This window comes from Myotis davidii, unplaced genomic scaffold (genome assembly GCF_000327345.1).
Source record: "Myotis davidii unplaced genomic scaffold, ASM32734v1 scaffold27, whole genome shotgun sequence".
Classification (NCBI taxonomy): domain Eukaryota; kingdom Metazoa; phylum Chordata; class Mammalia; order Chiroptera; family Vespertilionidae; genus Myotis; species Myotis davidii.
In genome coordinates, this window is record NW_006297821.1 from 2,470,881 (window position 1) to 2,480,150 (window position 9,270).

Below are 9,270 nucleotides of genomic sequence, written 5' to 3' on the forward strand. Positions count from 1 at the left end.
GCCTCCCTGGACGCTGTGGAGGTGAGCCAGGGGTTCCCCCTTCCTCACCGCCCCCGCCCTGGCAGGAAGCCTGGCATACCCAGCGCCTTCTGGCTGCCCTGGAGGGTCCCCTGCACCTGCCCCCACCCACCTCTGCTCGGACTCTGGCCTCTGCGCTAGGACTGTGGCGAGGCGATGCTAAGCCATGACGTTGCACAAAATAGGCTCAAGACTCAGCTCAGCCTGCATCATTGCCTTGGTGCCCAGAGGTAACCCCAGTGGCATCTTTACTCCATGGCTCTGAAAACTGCCTGTGCCCCCCCCGCCCCGCCCCAAAATCCCCCACCCCCACCTGCAGCGGCTAGCTGTGTCACCTTGTTCCCCAGGTGGGATTCCAGAAGAGGACCAGTCACCTCCTAGGCTTGCACACCCAGCTGGAGCTGGTCTTGGCAGCGGTCTCTCTGCTGCTGGCTGCACTGCTTCTGGGCTGTGTTGTGGCCCTGGGGGTCCAGTACCACAGAGGTAGGTGGGTTCACACCGGCCCCAGCACTCCCAGCTGTGAGAACTCTGGAGCTGACGGGCCTCTAAGATGTCCTCTGGGTGGGCCACCTTCTCCGGCTTGTCTCCCTCCTCCCAACCTTCCTGCTGTCAGGGCCCCTCGCAAAGCATTTGCCTTCCTCAGACCGACTTCATGTTCCCTGCCACAGACCCTTCCCACAGCACCTGCCTCACAGAGGCCTGCATTCGAGTGGCTGGGAAAATCCTGGAGACCCTTGACCGTGGGGTGAGCCCCTGTGAGGACTTTTACCAGTTCTCCTGCGGAGGCTGGATTCGGAGGAACCCCCTGCCCGACGGGCGTTCTCGCTGGAACACGTTCAATAGCCTCTGGGACCAGAACCAAGCCATCCTGAAGCACCTGCTGGGTGAGTGCCTGTCCGGGGCCTGTGCCCAGTGCCTGCTTCATGCCCAGCATAAGGCTTGGCACTCGGTAGGTACTTAATAAATGTCCACAAATGAAGAAATAACTGGGTGACTGGGAACACTCCTGGGGTAAGGAATGCAGAGAGGAGGGAACTCCTGAAAGGTGGAGATGGGTTTCAGGGGGCAGACCTCTGAGTAAATGGAGGAACTCCTCTCTGCACTCTGTCTGGAGGGCTGCTGAGCACCAGGGAGCCTGTCGTGCTCAGAGATCTTGGATGGTCTTCATGGACAGCAGAGAGGAAGCCACACTTGGCTCTTTCACCCAGTCTTCCTGGGTTTGCATTAGGAGGGAAGCCCCATGATCAGAAGGCAAAAGAGGGACCAAGTAAGGGCCCGGGAGCCTGCTCAGCAGTCAGCATAGTTGCCACCTGGACCTTTATTCTACTCCACAGAAAACACCACCTTCAATTCCAGCAGCGAAGCTGAGCGGAAGACACAGCGCTTCTACCTATCCTGCCTACAGGTGGAGCGCATTGAGGAGCTGGGAGCCCAGCCGCTGCGAGACCTCATTGAAAAAGTACAGCCCCTGGGTGGGCTGTGGGCAGGGAGAGAACAGGACTTGGAAGAGGGTGTGGCCCCCTGGAAGCTTTGGGGGCCCCTGTGTCATAGGTTCCCGGATGGTCTCTACTCAGATTGGTGGCTGGAATGTTACGGGGCCCTGGGACCAAGACAACTTCATGGAGGTGCTGAAGGCAGTAGCAGGGACCTACAGGGCCTCTCCCTTTTTCACCGTCTACATCAGCGCTGACTCTAAGAGTTCCAACAGCAATGTTATACAGGTACAGGGCTGGGGGAAGGTGGGGGAGGACTTATGGACCATTTGCTGAGGCCAGACTCTCCTCCCTTCTGACCAGCAGGCTGGGAACGCCCCCCTGCACAAGAGTCCAGGTGTAGGTGGGGGTGGGCTTACTCCTTTACCTTGCTATTGCAGGTGGACCAGTCTGGGCTCTTTCTACCTTCTCGAGATTACTACCTAAACAGGACCGCCAATGAGAAAGTAAGGAGCATCCTCAGAGTCCCCATCCCTGCCCCCTGTTGAGCTGGGCTGATCTCTGTTTACTTTTCCCAGGGTCAGGGTGGAGAACTAAGATGAGCCTGTCCTATCACCTAGTGAGCTGACTATCCTTCCTTCCTCCTTTTCCCCTTCATTCTTCCTTCCCTTCCCTTCTTCCTTCTTTTTTTAAAAAAATATATTTTATTGATTTTTACAGAGAAGAAGGGAGAGGGACAGAGAGAAACATCGATGAGAGAGAAACATCAATCAGCTGCCTCCTGCACGCCCCCTACCGGGGATGTGCCTGCAACCAAGATAGATGCCCTTGACCGGAATCGAACCTGGAACCCTTCAGTCCGCAGGTCGACGCTCTATCCACTGAGCCAAACCGGTCAGGACTTCTTCCTTCTTTCTTTTCCTTCCTTCCTTCCTTCCTTCCTTCCTTCCTTCCTTCCTTCCTCTTCTTCTTCTTCCAGGAAAACATTTTATAGGCACCTACTGTGTGCCTGTGCAGTGGGGGAATTCTGAGATGTGCCTTTCAGAGCTACAAGAAACTTTCAGTGTAGATGGGATCATGGACCTAGATATCTGAGAATAAGACTCCAAGATGGTTTTGGGGACTCAGGAGAGACTTGGGTAGCCAGATAATGTTTCCTAATAAGATTACATTTGAGCCCCACCACCATGGCTTGGTGGTTGAGCGTAGACCTATGAACCAGGAGGTCATGGATTGATTCCCAGTCAGTCGGGGCACATGCCTGGGTTGCGGGCTTGATCCCATCATTGATGTTTCTCTCTCTCCTTCTTTGAAATCAATAAAAACATTAAAAAAAAAATCTTCAAAATTTAAAAAAAAAAGATTACATTTGAGCCAGGCCCTATAGACTATCTAGGGGTGAGTGATATTATGCTGGGTAAAAAGAACAGTTTAAACAAAAGTGTTGAAGAAGGGACGGCTATGGTGTACTTGGACCATGGGAAGGGGTCCAGTTTGGCAAAATGAGAGCTCAAAGCAGATGAGAGGCTGGGAAGGTGGACAGGGTCTAGTTCTGGAAGGGACCTGCAATGGCACCCTAAGGAGTTTTTGTATAGGCCTCGGACTAGTGCATGCTCCAGGGCAGGGAGGGAGTGACCCACTGAGCAGTGCTCTGGGAAGCCAGTTTGGCTGGGGTGTGAAAAGTAGATGCAAGACAGGGAGCTTGAAGATCAGTTAAGAGTTGCTGCAGTACTTCAGGCTCTGAGTCTGTAAGGATCCAAATGGGGGAGGAGGCAGAGGGACTGTTAGGAAGGGAAGGATGCAGGAGCCATAAGTCCCAATTGTGAATTGTTGGTGACTGGATGTTAGAAGAGAGGAGTGCGAGGAGGAAGAGATGAAGCAAGTTAAGGCTACCGACCAGAATGACGGCGGAATGGTGGGGTCCTTAGAAAGTCAAGGGTGCCTGGAGGAGAAACAGCTTAGGGCACATTGGGTCAGAGGAAACAATGTGATGTCACAGGAAAAGGGCAGACTCTGAACGCAGACCTTGAGTCTAGTCCCAGCTCTGCGGCTCGGTGCAGGTTGATCCAGCCCCCAGGGACTGTTCCTTCATCTGCAAAATGGGATCATAGCACCTACCTCATATGGTATTGGGGGGGCGGTCCTGACCTTAGGACTAGGCTGGCTGCCTGTTACACTCACTCTCAGAATGCCATGCTTCTCTGTAACAGTCCTGGCAACTGTAAACAGGACGTACCCAGCTATTTCATGTCTTCTCCCCCACTTGGAGGGCAGTGGCAATGTCATGTTCACCACAGGCCTAGAAGAGGTCTGGTTGAGGGATGCTCAGTAAGACTGCAGGGAAGAGAGAGTGTTCTAGGCAAAGGGAATGGCTAGCTATGTCCAGGCTCTGAGATGGGAAGGAACATGGTCCACTGACAGACTAGAGAGGGGAGCAGGAAGGGAGAGGGGTCTGAGTCCTTCTGGACAGGTATATAGACATGAACATTGTGGGTCAAGTGTAGCATTTATCCCCAAAGAAATAGAGACTCAAGTGCAGGGAGTGGTGTGAACAGATGTGTGGTTTTGACATCATCGGAGTCAGAGGAGGAGAGAATTTGGAGAATGCAGGAGAGAACCACGTGGTCCAAGACTTGGAAGAGGGCAGGAGAAAGGCTCTTACCGTGTTGCCGGTAGTCATGGGTCGGGAGTCTCCTCTGCCAGCATCTCTAGGAAGCTGCAGTGCAAAAGGTTCAGAGAGGATAAAAACTTAGCAGTAAAGCAAGGTTTAGCAAAGTATCAAGGGTCAGTCTCAAGATGAAGGTAAGGAGGTAGAGAGAGGAAGGGGTAAGTCAGTGGGCAGGGTAGGGGTCAAGATCACTGGTTGGCCCTGACTGGTTTCGCTCAGTGGATAGAGCGTCGGCCTGCGGACTGAAAGGTCCCAGGTTCGATTCCAGTCAAGGGCATGTACCTTGGTTGCGGGCACATCCCCAGTAGGAGAGGTGCAGGAGGCAGCTGATCGATGTTTCTCTCTCGTCGATGTTTCTAACTCTATCCCTCTCCCCTCCTCTCTGTAAAAAAATCAATAAAATATATTTTTAAAAAAAATAGAAATAAAAAGATCACTGGTTGAACTAAGCATCCCCCTGAGGAGCTGGGATGACTGAGATTGATACTCACACCTCTGCCTCTGACACCAGCAGTGAGGAAAAGGAGAGGTGGGGACCATGAGAAAAGCTGAAGTTTAGAGAAAGGGATTCTAAAACTTTTCAGTGGAAGGGAAGAGAAGATGGCCTTTGGTGATTAAGGGAGCTCTGGGTGAGAGTGAAGAGTGGTCCCTGGGAGGGGGACCACAGGGAGTCAGTGCTAAACAGTGCTGAGGGGCAGCGGAAGGAATGGTAAGCAGAGGTGGCGGACAGAGCAGACTCCCTCAGCCTTGGGCAGGACCTGTTGCTGGGCTGTAAGGATGCCTCGGGGTTTTGACAGGTGCTTACTGCTTACCTGGACTACATGGAAGAGCTGGGGATGCTGCTGGGTGGACAGCCAGCCTCCACACGGGAGCAGATGCGGAAGGTGCTGGAGCTGGAGATACAACTGGCCAACATCACGGTGCCCCAGGACCAGCGCCGGGACGAGGAGAAGATCTATCGCAAGATGAGCATCGCAGAGCTGCAGGTGGGGCCAGCGGGGAACAGGGACAACTGGGAGGCGCCAGCCCCTGGCGCAGACCTCTCAGCTTCTCGTCAGGCCATCTTCCTGAGGCAGCCGATCCTTATTTCATTTCCTTGCCTTTCGGAGCTTCCCAGCTGCATAGTTGCTATCCTGGAAAGAAAAGTGGTGACCATTGTAGGCCATCTTTCACGGGGCCATCCCTTGGTCCCCTTCCTGTTGCCTGGGCATGCAAGAGAGATCAAGTTAAAAACCTGTATCAACTTGTACAAGATTTCCACGAAACAATCAGAAAGTGTGTGGAAGCATCTCCTAGGGGGCCCTCACTGTGCCAGGCATCATCAACCCGTCAGTTGTTGGATTATGGAGAAGTTGGGTCAGGGGGTTCTAGAGGAGAGGTCACCTATGTAGGGATGCTGGGTGGTATCAGAGGAATGGTGTTTTCAACTATTATGAAAATCTGTGAATATCTGGGCCCCAGCTAAATACCACATGTGGTGGTTTTCCTTGAATAAGTGACTGGGCTCCGAGATTGAGGGGCGCTCAGGCCTGGAAAGGGGTTTATTGAAGGAATGGGCCACAAAACAATTAATAGGTGTTACCTTGGTAATGGGAAGGACTCCCAGGCTCCAACATATCAGTGGGTGAAGGGTCTGCTGGGAGCCAGGTGAGCAAGCAGGGAGGCTTGAGATATATTTTGCTCCCAGGCCCTGGCGCCCTCCATGGACTGGCTGGAGTTCCTGTCTTTCTTGCTGTCACCGCTGGAGCTGAGCGACTCTGAGCCTGTGGTGGTGTACGGGACGGATTATTTGCAACAGGTGTCGGAGCTCATCAACCACACGGAGCCAAGGTAAGGGGGATGGGGCTCCGGGTTCCGTGCAGGTCCCGGGCAGGAACTGAGCATAGTGAAGTGGTATACCGGACACCGAAGGATTTGACAAGGCCCTGGACATTCCAGCCAGCAAAAAACAATGTCTGTGATCTACTCCCCTCCGCCAGGGCTTCAGGGGGTCTACATGTGATCTGTATCCCTGCTCCAACCTGACTTCTGCAGGCAGGTGTATGGTCCCAGGGTGAGAGAGAAAGAGAGAGAGATTCTGGGACAGCTCCCACCTACGCCTCTCAGCCAGCTGCCTGCACATCTGTGGAGCTGGTTTGGGGTAGAAATGGTAACCCACCTGCCTTTTTCTTATGTCCTGGTCTGGACGCCAGCACCCTGAACAATTACCTGATCTGGAACCTGGTGCAGAAGACAACCTCGAGCCTGGACCGCCGTTTTGAGTCTGCACAAGAGAAGCTGCTGCAGACCCTCTATGGCACCAAAAAGGTGGGCTCCCGTCTCTGCTCCCACTTTCCCGCCCGGCCTTGCCGAGGCTTCACGCTTACTGTGTCAGGCACCAGTTGCCTCATGGTGTGTTAGGGAGCACAGGATTAGGAGTCAAGCGGGCCTGGGTTACAACCCCAACTCCTCCATCTTTTTTAGCCAATGAGCCTTGGTCATGTCACCTAGCCTCTCTGAATCCCCATTCCCAGGTCTGTAAAGCAGGAGTATGTGCAGGAAGGATATATGCCGTTCTTGGTTTCTAGGCGCCCTGGTCAGTGGGGAAAGTGGACATGTACAATTACTTAGGGGTGATAAGAGCTCACGTTGAATGGAAGACCTTCTTCATGTTATAGGACAGAGGTGGGGACAGCACATCATACCTAGGGGGATGGGTGGCATCAGGAAAGGCTACTCCGAAGAGGTGACATTTGAAGAGTGAGTTCTCCAAGAAAACAAGAGAGAAGGGCAGTCCAGGCAGAAGGAACAGGATGTGAAAATTCCCAGAGGCCAGAGGGAGCATGGTGGGTTTGCATGTGTTCTGGTGTGAGCTTGAAAACAGGGTGGCCGAGGCTGAGGGTGGGGAGATGGGCCTGGGTCCATCCGTGACGGGACCCGAAGGTTGTGATAAGAAGTCTGGCATTGTTTTTTTTTTTTCAGGGATGGGGAACCATGGGATGGTTTTAAGGAGAAGAGTAACGCAGTTAGATTTATGTATTAGATCATCTTTCTGGCAGCCAAATGGAAGACGGAGGGGAGTGGTTGAGGAGAGGGGAGGAGAATGGAATTAGAGTTTCCCGTTAGGAGAACACTGCAATCTTCAGATGAGAGTGTTGTAATGCTGGGCAGTGGCAAAGGGTGGTCGGGAGAGATGATTAGGAAGTGGTTTGTAGAAATTGGTGATAAATTGAATGTAGGGGTAGGGAGAGGGAGGAAGCTGGTGACTTCCAGGTTTCTGGCGTGGGGGACTGAGATGTGGAGCTGAGCAAAGAAACCTCTGGACCCAATGGGCCTCTGAGGAATTTAAGAGGAACAGAGTGGGCAGCACACACGTTTCTCCCGAGGTTTCTCTGATGGGGTTGGCGCACCTTGTGATAGTGCTCGTCGTTGTCCATGGAGTCCAAGGAGAGGTGGCACCCACACCCAGGCCTCCGTTGTCTCGAGCTGAGAGGGGCTGGCCCCAGAGGCAGCGTGGAGGACAGAGCCCTCTCTGGGAGGCCTCGCCCTTTGTCCCTTGCAGTCCTGCATACCAAGGTGGCAGACCTGCATCTCCAACACGGACGATGCCCTTGGCTTCGCTCTGGGCTCCCTCTTTGTGAAGGCCACATTTGACCGGCAAAGCAAGGAAATTGTGAGTTTTCAAGTTTCCTCCAACTCTACCCCTTGTTTTAGTTAAAATTCACTGTTCATATTTGTGAGTACATATAGGAAAAAATGGAAAAAATGGAAGGAAATTGGGATTATGGGATTATGACGGGTTCCTTTTGTCCTTTAAAGTTCTCTGCATTTCCCAAATTTCCTATAATGAGTTTATGTTACCTGTTTCATAAGAAAAAACAATATTTACTTATTTTTCTCACCTGAGGATGTTTTTCATTGATTCGAGAGAGGAAGGGAGAAGGAGCGAGAGAAACATCAATGTGACAGAGAAACATCGCCCGGTTGCGTCGGGTAGGCGCCCCAACTGGGGATCGAACCTGCAACCTGGGTGTGCCCTGACCAGAAATCAAACTCTTGACCCTTCAGTTCAAAGAATGAGGGTCTAACCACTGAACCACCGACCAGGGCTTTATTTATTTTTTTATTTAAGAGATGATAATGAATGTGCTGAAAGTATTATCTACAAGAATGTTTATGGCAGTGTTGTTGATAATAAGAGAGAATAAAAACAGCTTAAATGTCTAATCATAGGAGAGTGGAAAAAATAAACTGTGGTTAGGATGGACTATGAGGCAGCTTTAAAACTGATGATATATATTTAAGTGAAAAAAAAGTTGCAAAATATATATATATGTGTGTGTGTATATATATATACATATATAACAATATAATTCCATTATATATATATATATGGAAAGACACTATAAGTAGATAATCAAATGTTAAATGAAGTTGTCTCTGAGTGAGGGATTATAAGTAGTCTATTTTCTTCTTCAATTCTTCTCAGTTTTCTAAATTTTCTGCTATCAATGCTTTCCCTTTGTAATCAGATAAAAATCAATGCGCTTACATTAAATTTAATATTAATTCAATTGAATTTTCAGTTAAAATTTTTGATTAATTAGAACAAAAGACACCCGCAATCCCAGCACCTTCACAAAGCATGTTTCCTTCTCATCCTCCCCAGATGCTCAGCCTTAGTTCAGGGATTTGGGCACTCCCACATGTCCCCCGGAAGGACAGGGATGGGACACCAGGTGGACGGGGGAGAAAGGACTCATTAATGCGAGTGGGGGCCAGACTTGTGTCCCTTCCCTCCCAGGCAGAGGGGATGATTAGCGAGATCCGAGACGCCTTTGAGGAGGGCCTGGGACAGCTGGTTTGGATGGATGAGAAGACCCGCCAGGCAGCCAAAGAGAAAGTAAGCTGTGGCCAGGGTTGGGGTGCCCTCTTGAGGTGGGGATGGAGGATACAGTTTTATGGGAGGCTGGGGAAGGAAACCCGTCACCTGTTCTCTTCAGGCAGATGCCATCTATGATATGATCGGCTTCCCGGACTTCATCCTGGAGCCGAAAGAGCTGGATGATGTTTATGATGGGGTGAGTACCTCTGCTCATCAGTTTTGAACTTCAGCCCCATGGAGGGGCACTATTCCCTGAGCTCAATAGGAGCTCAAGCACTAGGAGGGAA

General features: G+C 51.4%; 1 protein-coding gene across 1 annotated transcript in view; it reads left to right on the top strand.

The window, feature by feature from the left end:
- Nucleotides 1–3: 3 nt before the first annotated feature.
- The window catches only part of LOC102752035 (endothelin-converting enzyme 2), a gene marked incomplete at its 5' end in the record, with an annotated part of 12,501 nt that continues 3,234 nt past the window's right edge, over nucleotides 4–9,270 (top strand). The window contains 12 exons of the mRNA XM_006773659.2: nucleotides 4–21; nucleotides 366–501; nucleotides 687–902; nucleotides 1,353–1,477; nucleotides 1,593–1,739; nucleotides 1,892–1,957; nucleotides 4,917–5,105; nucleotides 5,807–5,949; nucleotides 6,312–6,426; nucleotides 7,661–7,771; nucleotides 8,903–9,001; nucleotides 9,102–9,179. Of these exons, the coding sequence (XP_006773722.1) occupies nucleotides 4–21; nucleotides 366–501; nucleotides 687–902; nucleotides 1,353–1,477; nucleotides 1,593–1,739; nucleotides 1,892–1,957; nucleotides 4,917–5,105; nucleotides 5,807–5,949; nucleotides 6,312–6,426; nucleotides 7,661–7,771; nucleotides 8,903–9,001; nucleotides 9,102–9,179 (1,443 nt within the window). The remainder of the gene's footprint in view (nucleotides 22–365; nucleotides 502–686; nucleotides 903–1,352; nucleotides 1,478–1,592; nucleotides 1,740–1,891; nucleotides 1,958–4,916; nucleotides 5,106–5,806; nucleotides 5,950–6,311; nucleotides 6,427–7,660; nucleotides 7,772–8,902; nucleotides 9,002–9,101; nucleotides 9,180–9,270) is intronic.